A 24,442-nucleotide genomic window follows, 5' to 3' on the forward strand; every position below is an offset into this window, starting at 1 on the left:
TGTCTGCCATTCTAGGACGCTTGGGTAGGCGAGCCCCCAGGGTGTCCTCACGGTGGGAGGCTAGAGAAGATCTAACTTTCTCCTGAATCATAGTTCTAAATTCCTGCATAATTGAGGGTTGTTCTTCTCTCACCAACTTGGCAATACAATCTTTGCAAAGTTTCTTAAGATAATCATCGGGAAGCCTGACGGAGCACTGGATGCATCTGGCGGTCTTCCTGGGCCTTTTCAAAGCAAGTTTGGCCTAAAGTGAGAGAGCAGCCCATCAATTTTGTGCCGATCCAGTATAGGTGCATAAACTTTAGATGCAGTAAACCAGAAGACCCTAGGGGAGGGGGGCTCATACCAGTGGTTATCAGAACAGTAATACTGAGGCACCCTCCCCACTGACCCCGCATCTGTCAAGCTGCCGGCATGCCCAGGTGGTCTACTCACACAGGGGCGCTCTGGAGCAGTCTGCTCCTTCTGCTGCGGCTCCTTCTCCTGGTCCGACATGTCGTCCGGCAATGCAGAGAGCGCAGCAGGAAAGTTCATGTGAGCTTTTGTAAGGACGTCCAGTTCCGGGTTTCATCCGGCGGCCCGGAAGTGACGTCAGACGCGCGCGCCTGCGCAAACGTCCTCCCAGCCAGCTACCTACATAGGGAGGTAGGCGACCCAGCGGCAGCTCAGGGCAGACTTCCCGCAACAGGGAGCGTGACCCTGGCGTCTCCCTGTCAGCTTTGGAACGAAGTCCGCCGGAGAGCAGGGGACGCAGTCCTGGATAAGAAGCCCGCAAGGGAGGCAATATTTTCCGCCGATGCGGTCACCCAGTGTCACAACCAGACAGCTGAGAAGCTCTGACAGGAGTCGTTCAGATCCTCCCCTTTGAGTTTCTTTGTTTTGGTTTCTGTTTCTCACCTTGTTAGGCTATCTCAGCTGTCATGCAGTCAGACTCATTACCTCCCTTTATATTCTCCCCCATAAGGTAGTTGGGTGTGGCTGATACAACTTCCTGGATTGAGTGTGCATGCTGTCTTTTGCTCCCAGCTCCCAGTTCTCAGTTCACAGTCGTCTGCAGATCAGCTCCCAGCTCGCAGCTACCAGTTCGCAGTTCACAGTCGTCTTCAGATAAGTGCTGTTTTAGTATTTATGATTTTCTGTTGTCTGGATCCAGGTGACCCTGACTCCCTCCGTGTCTGTGTAGGGAGCCGGTGGTCGTGTCCCCTCACTATTGTAGGGCCTTCAGGTTAAGATAGCCGAGGTACGTGGATATGCGCCCATTCACCTTTAGAGTGGTCGCATAGGCTGAGCAATAAGGGAGAGCGGCAGGTCGATTGCAGGGGTCTCCCTTTTTGTTCCTTAGTTGTGGATCCAGTTAGTCATCGTTTGTTATTTGTATCATATTGTTTCCTGTACACCATCCGTGACATTATCAGCCACCAAAACCGTCTCAAGCATGGATCCGGTTACACTTTTGGCTGAACGCTTCCAGGGTCTTTCATTGGAGGTAGCTGATCTCCGTAAGACTTTTTCTCAGTTTCAAGTGACCGGTTCAGCTTGCGTTCATGGAGTTTGCGCTGAGCCTAAGATTTCGCTCCCGGATACGTTTTCCGGGGGTAGTGAGAATTTTGTACGTTTTAGGGAGGCTTGCAAACTCCATTTTCGCCTTCTTCCCCATTCTTCCGGTGATGAAGAACGAAGGGTGGGCATCATTATATCGCTGCTCAGGGGTAATGCTCAGTCCTGGGCCTTTTCGCTGCCGGAGGGGGCACAACCCCTCCGTTCAGTGGATGAATTCTTTTTAGCCCTGGGTCAGATATATGATGATCCGGATCGTATTGCTCTGGCTGAGTCTAGACTACGTCTGTTATGCCAGGGTAAACAATCCGCAGAGATATACTGCTCAGAATTTCGGAGATGGGCAGCAGATACGGGTTGGAATGATGCTGCACTCCGAAGTCAATTCTGCTATGGTCTTTCTGAGGGATTAAAAGATGCATTTGCCTTTCATGAAAGACCTACCTCCTTGAATTCTGCTATGTCTCAGGCTGTTCGTATTGACAGGCGTCTTAGAGAAAGAGGAGAGATTTCTCCTTCTTGTCATGCTCAGTCCCGGGACAGTGCACCGGTGTCATTCTGTGCACAGGGGTCTCAGTCGCTGTCAGCCCCTTCTGAGCAGGAGCCCATGCAGCTGGGGTTGATTGCCTCTGATAATAGAGGATTCAGCCCGCAGGGCAGGGTTTGCTTTTGTTGTGGAGGTATAAATCATCTGGCAAATGTTTGTCCCTCTAGGAGATTCAGGCAGTTTTCTGGGAGTAATAAAGAGACAAAAAGGAAGAAATCTTTTAAGAATATTCCGTCTGTTACTATTGGCAGGGTTGAGGCGGAAATTGAAGAATTGTCTTTTGCTTGTAGTTCCCGTTTTGTCCTGCCTGCTAGGGTGGCGCTAGAGAGCAAGAGCATTTTTTGTGAGATTTTTGTGGATAGTGGAGCAGCTGTCAACCTCATTGATAACCAATTTGCAATAACTCATGGTTTCCAGGTATGCACTTTGCGAAAAAATATTCCTGTTTTTTCTATTGATTCAGCTCCACTTTCTCAGAAATCATTAAAGGGCATAGTTCACAATATCCGTTTAATTGTGAATGATGCTCATGTTGAGGATGTGTCATGTTTCGTCCTTAGCGGTTTGCCTACTCCTCTAGTGTTGGGGCTACCCTGGCTCACTAAACATAACCCCACCATTGATTGGCCAGCGAGGCAAATAAATGGTTGGAGTGACTTTTGCAGAGAGAATTGCCTCATAACATCTATTTCTGAGGTTTCTACTAAAACCGTACCACCTTTCCTCTCTGAATTTTTGGATGTTTTCTCTGAGAGTGGAGTTCAGGATTTGCCTCTGCACAGGGAGTATGATTGCCCTATTGATCTCATCCCAGGCGCCAAGCTGCCTAAATCTCGTTTATACAATCTTTCCCAACCTGAGAGGGTCGCGATGCGTGCTTATATCTCTGAGAGTCTGAGAAAAGGACACATACGACCCTCAAAGTCACCTGTTGCCGCTGGTTTTTTCTTTGTTAAGAAAAAAGATGGTTCTTTAAGACCTTGTCTGGATTTCAGGGAGCTGAACAGTATCACTATTCGTGATCCGTATCCGCTTCCTTTAATCCCAGATTTGTTTAACCAGGTTGTTGGGGCGAAAGTCTTTTCCAAATTAGACCTAAGAGGAGCATACAACCTGGTTAGGGTCAGAGAAGGAGACGAATGGAAGACGGCTTTCAATACCCCTGAGGGCCATTTTGAGAATTTAGTTATGCCTTTTGGTTTGATGAATGCCCCAGCCGTTTTTCAACATTTCGTCAACAGCATTTTTTATCATTTAATGGGAAAATTTGTATTAGTGTATTTGGATGACATTTTGATTTTTTCTCCTGATTTCAAGACTCATAAGGAACACTTATGTCAGGTCTTACTCATCCTGCGGGAGAATAAATTATACGCGAAACTGGAAAAATGTGTGTTTGCGGTTCCAGAGATCCAATTTCTGGGGTTTCTTGTCTCCGCTTCTGGTTTTCGCATGGACCCCGAGAAGGTCCGCGCTGTGCTTGAGTGGGAGCTTCCTGAGAATCAGAAGGCGCTGATGCGTTTTTTGGGCTTTGCTAATTATTACAGGAAATTTATTTTGAATTATTCCTCTGTTGTTAAACCACTCACGGATATGACCAGAAAGGGGGTAGATTTTTCTTCCTGGTCGGTAGAGGCGCGTAAGGCCTTTTCTAATATCAAGGAGAGTTTTGCTTCCGCTCCCATCCTAGTACAACCTGATGTTTCGTTACCCTTCATAGTTGAGGTTGATGCTTCTGAGGTAGGGGTGGGTGCGGTCTTGTCTCAGGGTTCCTCTCCTGCCAAGTGGCAACCGTGTGCCTTTTTCTCAAAGAAGCTCTCCTCCGCAGAGAGAAATTATGATGTGGGAGATAGAGAATTGTTGGCCATCAAGTTGGCTTTTGAGGAATGGCGCCATTGGCTAGAGGGAGCCAGACACCCTATTACCGTGTTTACTGACCATAAAAATCTGGCCTACTTGGAGTCAGCCAAGCGTCTGAACCCGAGACAGGCCAGATGGTCTTTGTTCTTTTCAAGGTTTAACTTTGTTGTTACGTTCCGCCCTGGGGTTAAGAATGTGAAGGCAGATGCCCTGTCACGTTGTTTTCCGGGAGGTGGGAATTTTGAAGACCCGGGTCCCATTTTAGCTGAAGGTGTGGTGGTCTCTGCTCTTTTTCCTGAATTGGAGGCAGAGGTGCAGGCAGCCCAGTCAGAAGCTCCTGATCTTTGTCCTCCTGGGAGGTTGTTTGTGCCTCTCGCTTTGAGACACAAGATTTTTAAAGAACACCATGATACGGTCCTTGCTGGGCACCCGGGGACAAGAGCCACACTGGATCTCATTGCTCGGAGATTCTGGTGGCCTGCGCTTCGTAAGTCGGTTGAGGGTTTTGTGGCAGCTTGCGAGACTTGCGCTCGTGCCAAGGTCCCTCACTCACGGCCATCAGGTCCTCTCCTTCCTTTGCCCATTCCTTCCCGTCCTTGGACACATCTGTCCATGGATTTCATAACGGACTTGCCTCGTTCCTCGGGGAAGTCTGTGATTCTGGTGGTGGTGGACCGTTTTAGCAAAATGGTGCACTTTATCCCTTTTCCCGGTTTGCCCAATGCTAAGACGCTGGCGCAGGCATTTGTTGACCACATTGTCAAATTGCATGGGATTCCTTCAGACATAGTCTCTGATAGGGGCACGCAGTTTGTTTCCAGATTCTGGAAGGCTTTCTGTTCTCGCTTGGGGGTCCGCTTGTCATTCTCTTCTGCTTTCCATCCGCAGTCGAATGGCCAGACAGAGCGTGTCAATCAGAATCTGGAGACATATCTGCGCTGTTTTGTGGCGGAGAATCAGGAGGATTGGTGTTCTTTTTTGTCCCTTGCTGAGTTTGCTTTAAATAACCGTCGTCAGGAGTCCTCTGATAAGTCACCATTTTTTGGTGCATATGGGTTTCATCCGCAGTTTGGGACTTTCTCTGGAGAGGGCTCTTCTGGTTTGCCTGATGAGGACAGATTCTCCTCGTCTTTGTCATCTATTTGGCAAAAGATTCAGAATAATCTAAAGAATATGAGTGAGAGATATAAGCGTGTGGCAGATAAGAGACGTATGCCTGGTCCGGACCTGAATGTTGGTGATTTGGTGTGGCTGTCTACCAAGAATATCAAATTGAAGGTTCCCTCCTGGAAGTTGGGTCCTAGGTTTATTGGGCCTTATAAGATCCTGTCTGTCATCAATCCTGTTGCCTACCATCTTGATCTTCCTCAGACTTGGAAGATCCATAATGTTTTCCATAAGTCCTTATTGAAACCTTATGTTCAACCTATTGTACCCTCACCTTTGCCTCCTCCTCCGATTATGGTTGATGGGAATCTTGAATTTCAGGTCTCTAGGATTGTGGATTCTCGTCTTGTCCGCGGTTCCCTCCAGTACCTCGTTCATTGGGAGGGTTATGGTCCTGAGGAGAGGATGTGGCTCCCAGTGACGGACATTAAGGCCTCTCGCCTCATCAGGGCTTTCCATAGGTCCCATCCTGAGAAGGTGGGCCCTGAGTGTCCAGAGTCCACTCCTAGAGGGAGGGGTACTGTCACAACCAGACAGCTGAGAAGCTCTGACAGGAGTCGTTCAGATCCTCCCCTTTGAGTTTCTTTGTTTTGGTTTCTGTTTCTCACCTTGTTAGGCTATCTCAGCTGTCATGCAGTCAGACTCATTACCTCCCTTTATATTCTCCCCCATAAGGTAGTTGGGTGTGGCTGATACAACTTCCTGGATTGAGTGTGCATGCTGTCTTTTGCTCCCAGCTCCCAGTTCTCAGTTCACAGTCGTCTGCAGATCAGCTCCCAGCTCGCAGCTACCAGTTCGCAGTTCACAGTCGTCTTCAGATAAGTGCTGTTTTAGTATTTATGATTTTCTGTTGTCTGGATCCAGGTGACCCTGACTCCCTCCGTGTCTGTGTAGGGAGCCGGTGGTCGTGTCCCCTCACTATTGTAGGGCCTTCAGGTTAAGATAGCCGAGGTACGTGGATATGCGCCCATTCACCTTTAGAGTGGTCGCATAGGCTGAGCAATAAGGGAGAGCGGCAGGTCGATTGCAGGGGTCTCCCTTTTTGTTCCTTAGTTGTGGATCCAGTTAGTCATCGTTTGTTATTTGTATCATATTGTTTCCTGTACACCATCCGTGACACCCAGGTACAGAAAATAAAAAAGAGGTCCTTATCCACTTCACCTCCCTGAAAGCCAGAGAGGACTTTTCTCTGTCCTGGCCACTATAGGGGCAGGAACACACTGGTGAATGGTGGTGGGAGGGGTCCTTTAACCTATCTCTGTTCCTGCCCCTACAGAGGTCAGGGGTCAATCTCTCTCTGGGCCGTCATGGTGGTGAAGTGGAAACCATATTCATTCTGCTAATCCATAATTATTTTAATCCCTTCCATGCTGGTATTTCATATGACAGCATATACCACAAATTCCAAAATAACACCCAGGGCTTATACCCCTCAATAAGGATAGTAGCTCATTCAGACGACCGTAGACTTTGCAGTCTGCAAATTGCAGATCGTGGCCCGTGTGCTATTTCACAATTTGCCCTTACAGTGGAATGGTCATGAATAGGCAAATGTGACAAACACAGCGCTTAGGTCTGGACTTCATGATGAACAGCTCTCCTTTAAAGAGAACCAGTCACCAGGAAATACAGTGTATAGAGAAGGAGCCAATGAGCAGTTTCATATAGCGTTTTTCGGGAAAAGTGTCCGCCCTTTCCGAGATCATCTGTACACAGGGTTGTCTTATCAGTGATTGTATGCACACTTGCACAGAAAATGCTATTCGAGATTGCTGTCAGTCACTGATAGCTGTACAGTGATCTGTTTATACACACACAGAGAATGCTATCAATCACTGATAACACCTCCCCGTGTACAGCCATCAGTGAAGAACAACTATGTATACACACTCACACAGGGTATGCTAACAATCACTGATAACAGCTCCCTATGTACAGCTATCAGTGAAGAACAGCTATATATACACACACTCACACGGGGTATGCTAACAATCACTGATAACAGCTCCCCATGTACAGCTATCAGTGACTGACAGCTATCTATGTATACACACTTACATAGAGAATGTTATCAATCACTGATAACACCTCCCCTGTATACAACTACCAATGACTAACTGCTATGTATGTATACACACTTACACAGAGAATGCTATCAATCCTTGATAGCATCTCCCCATATACAACTATCAGTGACTGACAGGTATCTGTGGATACACAATTAGGCCTCTTGCCCACGAACGCAAGGGCTCCGTGCCCGTACTGCGTATACTACTGTTATAGTACTATTATGCTACTATTGTATACTACTATTCATTTCCATTACAAATAGCAACAAGTCGCATGTTTAGAAGATCTGCTGCTACTCTTGTTCAACTGCTTGACATGTTTACACTGGTCAAATATCAGGAATGGTCATACCAACAATGATCTTTCGGTTAATAATCGCTTGTGTAAAAGGACCTTAAGGCCGAATGCACACGGCCGTTTTCCGCCGCCGAGAGCGGTCCGTGGTATGCTGGGCTGGATTCCTGTTCAGAGTAGGAGCGCACGGCGTCATTGGTTGCTATGACGCCGTGCGCTTCATGCCGCCGCTGCTGTACAGTAATACACTCGTATAGTGTATTAATGTAGTGCAGCGGCGACATGAAGCGCACGGCGTTATAGCAACCAATGACGCCGTGCGCTCCTGCTCTGAACAGGAATCCAGCCCGGCACACCACGGACCGCTCTCGGCCGCGGAAAACGGCCGTGTGCATTCGGCCTTACTCAGTATTGACACCTTACTGTGGATGATAATCACTTACCAATATACCTCTTTATTAAAACTTCTGGCCCTGTCTAAAGGCCAGGGGGCTTCAAATAAATGTAAAAATGGCCCAGAAGCTGTAATAAACATGTATTAGCAAGTGATGTTTCATCCACGGCAAGATTCCGGGTATAACATTGAAATAAAGTGGCCAACCCCTTTAAGAATCATAGAGGGATATTGGGATGTGAAGTAGGGAATGTTTTGAGGCTTATGACATTATGATACTTGGAGATGTGCAGAAATCAAAGGAAAAAAAAAGTTATGAAATCTATGGAAAGTTATGAGAAAGGAAAACTACCCCCTCCCCAATGGCATACAGTTTATACTCCTAAGCCACAAAATGGTCTACATCCTGAAAAGAAGTCAAAGATACCACTGTCAGCACATTGTAAGACTGGGAGGATCCTGCCATCTAGTGTACACATGCAGTACTACAGTGTGGAGAGTAGACAAGGTCACAGGTTCCGAACCACATAGCTCTCTCCCCTGAATAGACTTCTTTATAAATGTAGCAGCATTTACAAAGTGTGCCTCAGCCGCTTAGATATTACCGCGACCTTACATAACTCCTGTTCAGGTCAATACGTTTTGTTGAAATACTGTCTAAATAGAGAACTGAAAGGGAAACTGGTAATTACTGGAATTTCCTATGGTATTAGTCATGGGCTTTTCCCATTGTTTCCATTTACCATATGCTCCTGTTAAATGGACCCATAAACTTATTGTTTGTTTTTGCCAGTATGAGCCTTTCTAAAAAGAAAGTGATCGGCCAGACAACACCTTGAAATGGCCAGGTAAGTCTTCTCAGGTGACAACTGCTGCAGGCTCTGCTCTTGAGCTTGCACAGCGACGTTCATGTAGGACGAGCTAGTGTATGCCACCAAGATGTTTGGTCCTTGTAAGAATTTCAATTTAACTTAAAAAAAAAAAAGTCAAAGCCGCCTTTGCAAAAAGAATTTTTAAAACTAAACAGGATGTTAAAAAATAAATAAATAAAAGGTTTTCTGAACTAAAATGCTATGGTCAGATGTTTCTTTAAAGGGGTTGTCCCCTCTGGACATTTTAGGTCATTTGGTAGAAATGTCTGATAGGTGTGGATCTTGCTTCTGGGACCCACTCGAATCTCAAGCATGAGACCCCATCTCGCTGCAGTGAATATAAATGTGGGGGCACATGCGCAGCTCTTTCCATTCACTAATATAAAAGACTGTGCGGCCGTTGTGAGGCAGTTCCGTTCATTGGGTACCGCAATTTGCATCCGTGCGGTGCCCGGGACAGAGCGAGACCCATTCAGCTTTATCAGAGATCCGTCGGCACCGTAAAAAAAAAATACAGAACATGTGACTGGGTCCGCATCCGTGATGCGGGGTGCATACGGCCGGTACCTGTGTATTAAGGACCCGCTGTCTGCGGGCCGCAATACGGCCACGGCTGGGCAACGGCCGTGTGCATGAGGCCTTACTGTACTGTACAGCCCAGTAAGCACACCTGGCGAGTTTCCAAAAGCAGTGGCTGGAGAGAGACGAACATGCGTAGCCACCGCTCCCTTCACTGCAGCATGATGGGGTCCCATTCTTCCATTAAGAGCGGATTGGACATTTATGACACATTTTCTGGATATGCTATAAATGTACAGATGGGAATACCCCTTTAAAATGTGTTTTGTGCTTTTTGGTGTTTTTCTAACGTTTTTGTGGTCAATGGTGTTTTTCTTTCTATTTTCTCCATAGTCCATATAGGACTTCAAAAATAGGAGAAACACATGTACACTATACATGTATGAACTATACTAAATCTAATCACTTGATAAAAGGTCATTAAAACCATGCACTCCAAAACGCTGAAAGAAAAAAAAAGAAAAAAGAAAATCGCATGCGAGTCCTTAGTTCATGTGGCAGTTTTGACGAAGAAACTAATTTTCCATCCATCTCCATTAGATTGTTTCTGCAAGTCCCATTCAGATAGATAGAACAGGAAAGTCTAATCTGCCTTCATTGTGCCTTAGATTCACTTTTAGGGTTTCATTTATCAAAGTCCGGCTTTTTACGCTGGTCTTTGATAGCGCAGGCCTAGTCATAAATTAGGCGCACCTACGGCAGTCCATGTGCCAGGAGTAAAAACTACTCCAATCCCTGACTGCAGCCGCTGCATCTCCCCGTCGCATGGATCAAAACATCTGGCGACGGGGGCAGCAGCCAATAGCGGGCCGCAAAGGGGACAAGACTCCCTAGGTCACCCGATAACCCACTTAAGTGTTAGTAAATTTCCTGCCCTCCAATCCTTTACCACACCTTAGTGGAGGGCAAAGTGCAAAAAACGCCTGTGCAACAATGGGGTCTTCTGACTTTTGCGAAGCCAAAAATTGGCGTAGCACTGATAGTAAATGACCCCCTTTGTTTTATCCAATATCCACTTGTGTTACCTTGTGCTGAGAAATCTTTTACCTGTATGTTAATAAGCTGCCACAGAGTGGAGAATGTATGCCCAAAAACATGGGCTGAATAATTTCTCATAAGGCTGGTGTCATACAAAGTTGTTTTCTTTGTGTTGTGTGGTTTTCGGTGTATTTTTGTTTTGTTAGCATTTTTTAAACTTGTTTTTAGGCAAAAATCGGCAGTTATAAATGTAATAAAAAGTATACAGTCTTTTCTATATATAAATTAATACCACATTTACTATGAATATAAACAAGAGAGTGCTTACAAAATATACCAGTATATTGATCAAAAATATCTGTGCCCATCCACCCCAGCAAAGCGACCTCAGTCCGGCACCCATTGACTTAGGTCTCCTGCACACGACCGTTTTTTTTTGCGGTCCGCAAAAACGGGTTCCGTTTTTCCGTGATCCGTGACCGTTTTTTCGTCCGTGGGTCTTCCTTGATTTTTGGAGGATCCGTCCTCCCCCGCCCCCCCTCCCTCCCTCTATTGTAATATCATTGGTGGCCAGTGTGCGGCCCCCCCTCTATTGTATTATCATTGGTGGCCAGTGTGCGGCCCCCCCGCCCCCCCTCTATTGTAATATCATTGGTGGCCAGTGTGCGACCTCCCCTCTCCCCCCCCCCCCCTTCCGATCATTGGTGGCAGCGGAGAGTTCCGATCGTAGTCCCAGTTTAATCGCTGGGGCTCCGATCGGTAACCATGGCAACCAGGACTCTACTGCAGGCCTGGTTGCCATGGTTACTTAGCAATATTACAATATTAGAAGCATCATACTTACCTGCTGCGCTGTCTGTGACCGGCCGGGAGCTCCTCCTACTGGTAAGTGACAGGTCTGTGCGGCGCATTGCTTAATGATCTGTCACTTACCAGTAGGAGACTGGCCACCAATGATAATACAATAGAGGGAGGGAGGGGGGGCCGGGGGAGGCCGCACACTGGCCACCAATGATAATACAATAGAGGGAGGGGGGGCCGCACACTGGCCACCAATGATAATACAATAAAGGGAGGAGGGGAGGGGAGGCCGCACACTGGCCACCAATGATATTAAAACTGGGGAGGGAGGGGGGTCTGCCCCCTGCTGCCTGGCAGCCTCTGATCTCTTATAGGGGGCTATGATATGCACAATTAACCCCTCAGGTGCAGCACCTGAGGGGTTAATTGTGCGGATCACAGCCCCCTGTAAGAGATCGGGTGCTGCCAGGCAGCAGGGGGCAGTCATGTACACAGTTCGTAGTATATTCTAACTAGAAGCGTCCCCATCACTATGGGAACGCCTCTATGTTAGAATATACTGTCGGATATGAGTTTTCACGATGTGAAAACTCATCTCTGAAATAGTTTTTATGCAGACGGATCTTCGGATCCGTCTGTATGAAAGTAACCTATGGCCACGGATCACAGACGCGAATGCCAATCTTGTGTGCATCCGTTGTCCATCAAAAAAATAGGACAGGTCATATTTTTTAGACAGACAGGAAACACGGATCACGGATGCGGCTGCAAAACGGTGCATTTTCCGATTTTTCAAAAAAAAAACTGAAAACGGCACAACGACCACGGGTGCACACAACTGTCGTGTGCAGGAGGCCTTATAATGATTTTCATACCAGATCCAGTTTAGATTTAATACAACCAGATCCGGCCAAAACTGATGCATCCAGATGTATTAAATGACACGGATGACACGGATCCGTTTAATTCCGGTTTGGAGATCCTCTGCTGGATCTCAAAAACAGAAAGCCACAGCGCAATTGTGAAACACGCTTTAGTGGCCCATATCAACCAATCAGATTCCACCTTTCATTTTCTTAAGGAGCTCTGAAAAATGAAAAGATCTGATTGGTTGCTGTGAGTTTTGATAAATCTCCCCGCTGTGTCCACTACAGATGCTACCTCTCTTGCAGACCATGACTGGTGACCTCGCTCCATGCCAGCAGACTCAGCTATATATCACACTAATTTAATACGTGGTCAGTGTTTCCACTGCTTCCCACATTCATGCTTTCATGACCATAGATGAGGCTCTGCATGCTATGATACTTCATATTATGGTTTCTAGCAAAGAGGCCCCTCATAGTAAACATGTTTTGCTGACCATCCGCAGCTTTTTCCTTCTGCAGAGCCTCCCAGGAGACCAATATAGAGAAAGATTTGGCAGGTTTGGAGCACATTCCTGTGATATCATTCCACTGTCAGCAAACAGTCCCTGCTGTATCCAGTGCTCTGTCCTCTGCTCCTCTATAAAGCAGCTGTCTGGAAGTTTCTTTAAATTCTCCCACAAAAATATCTGTAGAGAAAAACATTGCTTGGTACATTTTTTTTTGACATTACTCTTTTTCTGCGCTCAATCCTCAGTCATGTGAAGCCTCATTCCCCTCTCTAGAATATAAATCACAGATTCCCATCTGTTTGTTCTAATACAGGGCTGGATGCATTCCAACAATTGGGTCATGACGGGAACAAAAACAAGCTCAATATGGTATGTGTGTTTTCCAAAGTGGCGCTAAAGGGGTGTTTAGGTTTTCGAAAAGCTTTTAGAGTGCTCTAAATACCTAATACATAAGACCGTGAACAGTATTTATCAACCCTTATGTGCCAAAATTCTGGCGTGAAAAAAGTTGGTTACATTTTTTTTATTATTACTTTGCAACTTCTTTTGATTTGACTGCATACTTGCTACTTTTTCAAAGTTGGTGAAAAAGTGGACACGGTTAGCTATGTTAATTAAGTGTAGACACAATCTTACTCCAGTAATGGGTAGTGTAAAAAACTGGAGTAACAATTTTAGAGAAAAATGTTACGTTTAAAGAGGTGCCAAATTATGAAATTATGGCGGCAGCAGTTAACATGACTACTTCTGGTCCAATGGGGGCTGCAGCAGCTGGGACCAAAGCTTCATTGATGGAATGGTAAATGGCTTCTTTTGTCCTAAAGGGGTTGACATCTTATCCTCTATTCACAGACCAGTGGTGCTCCTTCAGAAACTAGAAAGGGGGCCCGTGTTCCCCCTGTTTGAATGGAGCAGAGGATGCGTAAGCACAGTGCTGCTCCATTGATCTCTATAGAGCCCCATACATGGAAGGCAGAGGCTGCATATGCATGTGTGTCAGGCGCTCATTCAGAACGGAGAACACGAGCTCCCATTCTAGTGGTCGGTGGGGCTTCAACCACTGGGGTCCTCCCTGGGGACAGAGGAAAAATTGTAGTAAATGGACAACCCCTTTTAGCAGCTTTCTGGCGCTCACTCAGCAAGCTCTTACATATACTAGAAATAGCTGCTGGAAGCTGGAAAACACTTTCCATGATGAGGAGAGGAGTGCTGTTTAGTACACAATGTACCAAAAAAATTAAATTGAGCCACCCTCTTTGGTGTCCAAAGGAGCAACTCATCCTGGCACAAACAGAAGGCAGAACAGGACATATAGTACTGTACTGTACAGGAGAGAGGCGCTAGTAGATGGCCAAACAGCGTATTCAAGGATCTTTTACATAGCAGGAACTGATTGGTAATGGCCCCCCAGCACCCACCAATGCATCTCCCAGTCACGCAGATCAAAACATCCGGCGACAGTGGGGGACAGTACGGAGGCCTGTCGCGGCCTGCTATTGGCTGCCCCCAGCGCCCTCTGCAAAAGATGTGGACATGTCTGTTCCACGGGCCCGCAAAAAACCCCACAAACATAGAACATGTAGGCATTTCTAACAAAGGGCGCGGGGCATGCCGATCTGCAAAATGCAGAACACATGTTCGTGTTTTGCGGAACAAACAACAAAGCAGGCACAGTTGTGTGAATGGCCCTGAAGAGGCCTGCACATCCTACTCCAACGCAGTGTGGACTAAGACATATGAAACATCCGTTTTAGTACATCAGATTCTGAGGCGGAAGTGGATTTTTTTAATGCATGACAACAGTAGGACCTGGTGGCACACTCCCTATGGTAAGCATGTGTTCTGTATTGTAGCATGTGCTTAGTATTAGCATTCTCAGCAGGGGCTGCACAACTTTCCATGTCTCTGACCACGCCACTCTGGATTAACATGACTTCCAAGTAATAATCCCTCACCTGTAGTCTCCCTTCAGTGGCCGGAAAAAAGAAAAATCAGGTTACCGTATGTCTGTTTGACATTAAACTGTGTAGAATTATACAGATATAGAGGCACATTTATTTACACCAGCGCCAGTCTAAATGTAAGCCAGCTTCCTAGCCGTCTTACATTTATACCATTTTCTACGCCTAAAACAGGCGTAGAAAATTATAAATTAGACGGACCTACTGTGGATTTTGCTGCTAACTATAAACCAGTTGGGCTACTTTCACACTGGCGTTTTGGTTTCCGTTTGTGAGATCCGTTCAGGGCTCTCACAATCGGTCCAAAACGGATCAGTTTTGCCCTAATGCATTCTGAATGGAAAAGGATCCGCTCAGAAGGCATCAGTTCAGTCTCCATTCCGCTCTGGAGACGGACACCAAAACGCTGCTTGCAGAGTCTGACACACAATGTAAGTCAAGGGGGACGGATCCGTTTTCTATGGCACAATCTGGCACAATAGAAAACAGTTCCGTCCTCTATTGACCTTCAATGTAATGCTTTGGCCACGTACAGAGGCATTTCACAACACTACCACAAGAGGGCGCATACGTCCATGTCCTACCATTGAAAGCTCTCAGGGGTGACTGGGTTCATTTCTAGATGGAATTGGCAAAGTAGCTTTTTTTTTTTTTCTTCCAAGCATAAGAAAATATTATAAGAATTTCAGAGGCGTGTTAGTTTCTATTTCTGATCTTTATCTTTTTAGCTCTAATTTCACCAAGTAAAACTGGATATTTAAGGAATTAGGTCAAGTTCAACTGTAAAAAGTGTATATAGGTTATATGTCACATTAGGCCTCTTTCACACGAGCGTGACGGATTGGCTCTGGATGCGTTCAGGGTGCGTTCAGTGAAACTCGTACCATTTTGCAAGCAAGTTCAGTCAGTTTTGTCTGTGATTGCGTTCATTTTTTCTGTGCGATTGCAATGCGTTTTGATGCGTTTTTCACAGGCGTGATAAAAAACTTCCGGATTCAATGCGTTTTTCACTGAAGCCCCATTTACTTCTATGGGGCCAGGGCTGCATGAAAAATGCAGAATATAGAACATGTTGCGATTCTCACGCATCGCAGAACTGATGCGTGAAAAAAAATGCTCGTGTACACAGACCCATTGAAATGAATGGGTCAGGCTTCAGCGCGGAAAACTCGCTCATGTGAAAGGGGCCTAACAGTTACTCAGGCAACAGTCGTCTGTAACAGTGGGTGTGGCCAAACAATTCAACATTGTTTACAAGTCTGCGCCATTTTTATCAACTGGCGTACACACAGTCCTAAGAAATCTCCCCAGACATAGGAGGTGAACAACTACAAATGCTATAATACAAGATAAAACATGGAGAAATATAGCCCAGTGTCCGCAGTGATAAAGCCTCCCGCCTACGTCCAGTCGTTTCTGTTATCATGGGAACATGGGGAGAGATCCCCTACGCCTTGTATTTGGCATTACAAAGTTGTAAAAGTCAGTTTTGCCACATTTTTAAACTTAGTCGCAATTGGTATTTTTATGCCACGCTCACCAGTTTCTGAATAGAGGCATGGCAGGGGGAATGCATTGGCGGGACCATCAGCCCTGATACATTGATCATCATGTACTCCAGAAACTGGAGTAAATGATGACTGAAATCTAAGCCAGCTATGGGCTGGTGTAGATGTAATGACCCAGAGTGCCATTACCACTTCTGCACCCTGCTACTGTCTCCTATAGGCTAATTCCATGTCATTTGTGTATTTATTTCAGGTCCATAACAATGTGCCTATCTATTTCTTGTAACTGTTATGTTCAAATGTAATGTACCTGGTTCACCAGAGGTGGCAGCAAACATGGCAGTGCTACTTTGCAGATGATGGAACCCTTCTTTCCATTCTAAACTCCCTCTCTAAGGAGAGGAAGAGACTAGTTAGTTAGGGTTAGGCCTCTTTCACACTTGCGTTGTCCGGATCCGTCGTGCACTCCATTTGCCGGAGGTGCCCGCCGGATCCGTAACACTGCAAGTGAACTGAAAGCATTTGAAGACGGATCCGTCTTCAAAATGCTTTCAGTGTTACTATGGCACCCAGGACGCTATTAAAGTCCTGGTTGCCATAGTAGTAGTGGGGAGCTTAGGGGGGGCAGTATACTTACCGTCCGTGCGGCTCCCGGGGCGCTCCAGAATGACGTCAGGGCGCCCCACGCGCATGGATGACGTGATCCATGCGACACGTCATCCATGCACGTGGGGCGCCCTGACGTCACTTTGAAGCGCCCCGGGAGCCGCATGGACGGTAAGTATACTGCTCCCCCGCTCCCCACTACACTTTACCATGGCAAACAGGACTTTAGTGTCCTGGCAGCCATGGTAACCATTCAGAAAAAGCTAAACGTCGGATCCGGTAATGCACCGAAACGACGTTTAGCTTAAGGCCGGATCCGGATTAATGCCTTTCAATGGGCATTAATTCCGGATCCGCCCTTGCGGCAAGTGTTCAGGATTTTTGACCGGAGCAAAAAGAGCAGCATGCTGCGGTATTTTCTCCGGCCAAAAAACGTTCCGGTCCGGAACTGAAGACATCCTGACAGATTTCTCTCCATTCAGAATGCATTGGGATAATCCTGATGAGGATTCTTCCGGCATAGAGCCCCGACGACGGAACTCTATGCCGGAACAGAACAACGCAAGTGTGAAAGAGCCCTTAGTTCAGCTTCAGCTCACCCCCTGCCAAGGGAAGAAGTAGGTCCACGTCCCTGGTGGACGTGTCCTGCCTAAACCAGTTAGAGCACCTTCAGCTCTGCTGGATAGCTTGAAACCTCATCAGCCAGGAGGAAAAGTTCCCTGGATTAATCTAGAGTCAGACTACAGAGAGAGAAGTTTCAGCTTAAAGTAAGAAGCAAAGATTCCATTCAAGGGCTTCTGTCACCCCACTAAACATTTTTATTTATTTTTTTGGTTACTTATAATCCCTATACTGCGATTTATGCATACATACTGTAATTAATCATTTTCGTTCAGCAGATTCTGTTAAAAACGTACTTTTAAAATTTGCAAATTACCTTGCTACCAGCAAGTAGGGCGGCTACTTGCTGGTAGCAGCCGCATCCTCCTATCCTAAAGTCGCCCCCTCCGCATGTTGATTGACAGGGCCAGGGAACGGGATCTTTCTCTGCTGGCCCTGTCTGCATTCAAAATCAGGCGCCTGCGCCGTACCTGTCTTCAGTCGGCGCAGACGCACTGAGAGGCGGACGCTCGCTAGGTCGCTCCATCCTCAATGCGCCTGCGCCGATGACGTCACATCTACACCCGGCGCAGGCGCATTGAGAAAGGAGCGACCGAGCGAGCGTCCTTCTCTGAGTGTGCCTGCGCCGACTGAAGACAGGTACGGCGCAGGCGCCAGATTTTGAATGCAGACAGGGCCAGCAGAGAAAGATCCCGTCCGCTGGCCCTGTCAATCAACATGCGGAGGGGGCGACTTTAGGATAGGAGGATGCGGCTGCTACCAGCAAGTAGCAGCTCTACTTGCTGGTAGCAAGGTAATTTGCATATTTTAAAAGTAAGTTTTTAACAGAATCTGCTGAACGAAAATGATTAATTACAGTTTGTTTTGTATGCATAAATCGCATTATAAGTAACCAAAAAAAAAATATAATAAACTGTTTAGTGGGGTGACAGAAGCCCTTTAAGCTTGTCAGCACAGCAGAGTCAGAGAGCAACCGATGTAGCAGAGTTGAGTGTGTTTGCCTGCCAGAGTTAATGCTAATGCCTGCTGGAACCAAGATAACGCCTGTAAACTGTTGGAGAACATTTATTCAAGTAAGGCCTCATGCACACAGCCGTTGTTTTGGTCCGCATCAGAGATGCAGTTTTGGAGGCTCGGATGCTTTGCGGACAAGGATAGGCAGTTAAATTAAAGGCTGTCCATTCCGCAAATTGCGGAACACACACGGACGCCATCTGTGTTTTGCGGACCGCAAAACACACAACGATCGTTTGCATAAGGTCTAAAGCTGCTATTGAACTTCACACAAGGTCTGGACTCCGTTTATTACTTTTCTTTTGTACCCAACATTGCTGGCGTCATGAATACCAGGGACCCTGCCGCCAAGGCACCTTAACAAAAATCCCATTCCACTCAGGGCACCTCAAACACCATCTGGCGGGATTCCCTGGAGAAACAGAGTGCCCCAAAAGAACTGGTGCTGTCCTTCCCATCACTACACGCCGGTCCAGGGAGGTTCTGCTAGCCATGAGTAAATCAACTACTACCCCCATCGGCCCACCATGCCTCATGTGTTGCTCCTGCGGACTCAGTCGCTGCATAGATTTCAATTAAGGGGCACGGACTGCCTCATCATAAAGCCTCATTCACACGTCACTGCTTTGGTCAGTGATTATGAGCCAAAACCAGGATTGGAGCCTCTGCAGAGATAAGGTATAAGGGAAAGATCTGCACCTGTCCTGTGTTTAGAGCCGCACCTGGTTTTGGCTCAAAAATCACTGACGTGTGAATGAGGCTTAAAGGGGTTGTCCAGGTTCTGAGCAAACCTCCATTTTCACCCAGGCAGCCCCCCTGACTTGCTCCGATGCTCTCCTTTGCGCTGCACTAAATCGCACATGGCAAAGGCTCTTTTGTTTACGATAACACACTGCTGGGAAGAGGCTTCCGCCCAGCAGTGTGTTCGGTGACGTCACCAGCTCTGATGGGTGGGCATTAGCGCTGCCCTAGCCGTTTTACTGGCTAGAGCAGCGATAAAGCCCGCCCATCAGTGCCGGTGATGTCACCAGGCTCCCTGAGCAGTCGGAAGAAGAGGCTTCCGCTCGCCTGCAAGAGACCCGGCACGTCACTGAGTATAAGAAAACAGTCACTTCCGGCTAAGAATTTCCTATATGAAAACAGGGCTTCAGAAATATGTGGCAAAGGTAGGACATGGATGTATGTATGTCACTGTAGTACTATTACACCAATGTCCCCAATCCCGGACAACCCCTTTAATTTAGAGGGCATCGGTCAGCAGATGTGTACCTATGAAACTGGCTGACCTGTTACATGTGCGCTTGGCAGCTGAAGACATCTGTGTTGGTCCCCGTCCATATGTGCCCGCATTGCTGAGGAAAATGAAGTTTTAATATATGCAAATGAGCTTCTAGGAGCAATGGTGGGGGGGGGGGGGGTCATTACACCTAGAGGGTCTGCTCTCTGCAACTGCTGCACCCTCTCCACTTTCATCGATAGGGTCAGGCACTGAAACCATTATCATACCTGGCCCTGTCAATTAACGTGTAGGGGGCACAGCAGCTGCAGAAACAGCTGAGCTCTAGGTGCAACAGGAACACCCCTGTTGATCCCAGAGGCTCAGGAAGTGTTGTCATGAGGGATGTTGCTAGGGGCCTATTCCATTCATCTGGCAGGAAGCACATTGATTTCGGCAAGCCTCATTCATGTGAATGGAACCGAATTTCAGTCCGAGATCATTTCTGCAACACAATTTGCTACGTGTGAAGGCACCCTCTGGGTGTATTCACACAATGGATTTTTGGCTGGGGTCTCGGCGCAGATGTCATGCCGAAATTGCGCGGAGACCACTTCCGCTGCCCGCAGATTATGTGGCTGATGATTTTTCACGTGCAGTTTTCTAGACCGTGCTATGGAGGTTACCACACACAACGCTGCGGTAGGAGCCTGTCAACAGCAAAATCCATTCAACTGAGCTGTCAAAATGAGAAACCGCAGTGGATACGCAGCAGGTGTGAACATACTCTTATCTGCCAGCCATGTATACGGGTGTCTACCACTCACGTCTGCTGCACCAAATATGTACATAAAGCATATTGCAAAGTGACCCCCCCAAAATGGAGTCACAGCCCTTCTCTGTTTTACAGGAACTGATGATTTGCTACCACTAGGCTGAGCATTTTGTTTTCCTTTATATGCAGTTCTGCTATGATCTGAATGGTTCTGCCTGGTAAATGGTGCCAGTCATGCAGGTTATCAGGAGAACACTGATGCCAACTTGTAGGCAGTTGGAATATAGGCAGCGGTCCAGAGGTAAATGCTGGAACAACCGCTGGAAAATGAGGGCAGCTGAGAAGTTATGCCAGTGGGTGAATACCAGCTTTTTGCCAAGAAGCCTGAATTACCTGCGCGGGGGTAAGTTGGTCAAGAGCTGGCATCCCCTGCTGCTTCTGGAGCTTGTACCCACCACACAGAGGGAGCATTGTAGCTAATCTCATTCTGTAAGGGGCACGATACCCACCTACCTCTTATCAAGTGCTGCCTCTTTCTTAAGTAAGTCTCGTGGGCGGTAAAGTCGCTGTAGACTGTATTCATGCCAATGCTGCGGGTCTCCAGCCAGTGCACGGTGGCCAGCCCCCTGGCACAGACCTCCAGAGCGGTAACTCTCATGGCCTTACAGAGCTCCAGTGCCACCTGCCCGGTCAGCACATCCCCGGCCGTGTACACCCCGTAGGCACTGGGGCTGAGCTCCACGCTGAAGTCCGTTATCTTACTGAAGTGCATCATGTACCAGGCTCGCAGGGTAGAATGGGCACAGGGCAGGGAAGCTGTTATCTGGAGGCCGCACTGTACAACTGACGGCTGGGGAATGAAGTGCTAGCTCCGCCCAGCAGGACCGCGCCCCCTGCTGCATCACCTAGTCAACACAGGGAGCGGAGCCCTCTAAACAGATCGTGCGTGAATTAAAGGGCTCCTTCACAGGACCATATGTCTGTTTCAGTGTTTTGCGGCTGCTTTTCCGTTTGTTTTTTTCCAGTAGGGGTTCCGTTACGTTTTTCCGTATGGCATATGCAGTATACATTAAGGGTACTTTCACACTAGCGTTTTTCTTTCCCGGCATAGAGTTCCGTCCTAGGGGCTCAATACCGGAAAAGAACTGATCCGTTTTATCCTAATGCATTCTGAATGGAGAGCGATCCGATCAGGATGTCTTCAGTTCAGTCTTTTTGACTGATCAGGTCGGAGATAATACCGCAACATGCTACGGTTTTATCTCCGGCATTTTTTTCCATAGGAATGTATTAGTGCCAGATCCGGCATTCAAAATACCAAAATGCTGGATCTGCCCTTCCGGTCTGCACATGCGCAGACCGGTAAAAATGTTAGGCCAAGCTGCGAGAAGGCTGCGTCTATCAGAGGAGTGCTGATCGGCAGGGGTTCCGGGTGTCGGCCCCCACGATCAGATACTGATGACCTATCCTGAGGGTAGGCCGTCCGTTATAGACTTCTTGCACACGAACGTGTGCGCTCCGTGGCCGTGTTGCGGAAAGGAACCCTACGGAAGCACTACGGAATGCTTCCGTGGTGTTTTGTCCCATACTTCCGTTCTGCAAAAGATAGAACATGTCCTATCTTTTTGCGGAACAGCCGGATCGCGGACCCATTAAAGTAAATGGGTCCTAGATCCGCTTCAGCTGCCCCACGGTGGGTGTTCGTGCATTGCGGCCCGCAGCACGGCCACGGGGCGCACACGTTCGTGTGCAAGAGGCCATAAAGTCTCTGGAAATATGGAAAGAGCCAAGCACACTCATTCAATATGCTCACTACATTAGGTGGTGACCACACCCTCTTCTTCTTGGGATTCTGGGCGGTCTAGTAGACAGGCCTCAACAGACTAGACATTTATACATAAAATGTTCTTGAAAAAGACACTGAAGAAAAACTCTAGAAAGAAGAATCCAAGAATGTCAAATTGTTCGATAAACTTGATACTGTGATTGTAAATCTGCAGTACATCAGGGAATTAAGAGTAGGATTAATACTACGTGACTCCATTGTATCTTTGATATACTTTTTTTTATTTTTTATAATTTTATTGGGTTTTCATATAAAACATACAAAGGATGAAAGTAACAACATCCATATAATATAACAAGAAAGAAACAGAACATCGGAAATAGTGTCAACAAGAAGACATCCCAATGTAGGCATATACAGAATTTCCCATACACTACTGTATTGAATCACAGTAGTGTATGGGAGAAGCAATGTAATAATTGTACGTTCAGGTCCCCTAGGGGAAATTAAGAAAGTAAAAACAAAAAGGTAAACATAAAAAAAGTTATTGGAGTCAGAATATTGTGATGAAAAGAAAAAAAATATTTTTCTGCAGTTAATTTTAAGTAATAAGACACAAGAAAAACTATATAAATGTGGTAATCGCTGTAATCATAATGACCCAGAAAATGAAGATAACAGGTCAGTTTTACTGCAAAGGGGATGCCATAAAAAGAAACTCGTAAAACTACGGCCAAATTTCTTTCCAATTCTACCTCGTTTGGAATCTTTTTGCAGCTTCCCACTACATCATATGCAATACTAAATGATGTCATTGAAAAGTTCAACTTGTCCCACAAATGACAAACCCTCATATGGCTATGTGAATAGAAAATAACTAATGACTCTAGGAAGGCAGGGAGTGAAAAATGAAAAAGCAAAGACAAATCACTGTCATGAAGGGATTAAAGGTAATGTGTCATCAGAAAATGACCTACTGCATTGTTTAAATCAAGTTCTTAAACATTTTTAAATTTTTCCATGTCGTTATATTTTAAAAAAATTTATATAATCCTGCAATTTTCACATTCGCCACTAGGCCTAAAACATGTTTTCCCCTTAGTGACCACCCATATTCCTTTATACGGCGGTCACCGAGGGGTCTTAGGCTGGGCCAACGCTTTTTCTATGGCGGCTCAGTCTAAGCCCTTCACGGGTCCTCCATGCAGCGGGAAGTGGGTGCTTGGCTCTCACAGCCCGCACTGGCAGGAGTGCCGATCCAGGCTGTTTAATGCTTTATATGCCGTGGGCAATGGCGCCCACCGCATGTAAAGAACTGACAGAGGGAGCGGACTCCCTCTGTCTCCCATAGGCACCCCGCATCTCATTGCATGTGTGTGAAGGCTGGGGTCTGATGTAGGCCCCAAACCAGCCTCGAGTAGTTTCCAGCAGGCTGTGCCTCTCTCGCGCAGCCTGCGGCTCAAGGTCTGTATAGTACTGAGATTAAAATGCAATGCACTATAGGAATAGTGCATTGTATTTTAAAGTCAATCAGAATGCTGTTATAGTTGCCTTGTGGGACAATAAAGTGGTAAAAAAAGTTAAAAAATAAATAAAAAATTAATAAATAAAAACCAGTAAAATATGCCTTTTTTTCCATAAAAAATACGCATTTCAATAAAAAATAAAATAAAATTCCCATATGTTTGGTATAGCCGCATCCGTAATGACCCACACTACATAAATATCATGTAAATTATCCCCTACGGTGAACACTGTAAAAAAAATAAAAAGAATTACAGAATTGCTCACTTATACTCAGTTTCCACTGACAAAAAACATAATAGCAAGCGATCAAAATGATATCAATGAAAAATACAAGTCACCCCACAAAATTCAAGCCCTCACACAACTCGATAGAAAGAAAAAAATAAGTTATGGGTCTTGGGAAGTGACGATGCAAAAAGATTTTATTCCTTTAAAAAAAAGGGGTTTTATTGCACAAAAGTAGTAAAACAGAAAAAAGCTATATGTATATGGTATCACTGTAATCGTACTGACCCAGAGAATAAAGATATTATGTTATTTATACCGAAACGCCGTCAAATTTATAACATTAAAACACAGTGGCAATATTGCTGTTTTTCCCCATCTCCCTCCCAGAAAGTGTTAAAAGTTAATCAGAAAGTTATGTGTACCCCAAAATGGCGCCATTAAAAGTACAACTTGTCCCACAAAAACAAGCCCTCATAAAGCTATATAAACAGAAAAATGTATGAATCGAAATGAAAAAAGGAAGAAAAACGCTTGGTCAGTAAGGCCCAAAACAGGCTGGTCACTAAGGGGTTAAGACTTTCTATTCTTTGTTAGCAGCTACACAGACCATACACTCAATGGACAATAGCTGATCCCATTGACTTGTATGAGAGAGTTTCTAGGCATGCGGTGTGGCGACGATCAGCTGTGATATCACCTATTA

At 46.3% G+C, this 24,442-nt stretch overlaps 1 protein-coding gene across 1 annotated transcript in view; it reads right to left on the reverse strand.

Annotated features, from left to right (window-relative positions):
* The window catches only part of ARRDC2 (arrestin domain containing 2), a 54,010-nt gene extending 32,959 nt beyond the window's left edge, over positions 1–21,051 (reverse strand). Inside the window, exon 1 of the mRNA XM_040417663.1 lies at positions 20,712–21,051. Within this exon, the coding sequence (XP_040273597.1) occupies positions 20,712–20,973 (262 nt within the window). The 5' untranslated portion in view covers positions 20,974–21,051. The remainder of the gene's footprint in view (positions 1–20,711) is intronic.
* Positions 21,052–24,442: the final 3,391 nt, after the last annotated feature.

This window comes from Bufo bufo, chromosome 2 (assembly GCF_905171765.1).
Source record: "Bufo bufo chromosome 2, aBufBuf1.1, whole genome shotgun sequence".
NCBI lineage: Eukaryota > Metazoa > Chordata > Amphibia > Anura > Bufonidae > Bufo > Bufo bufo.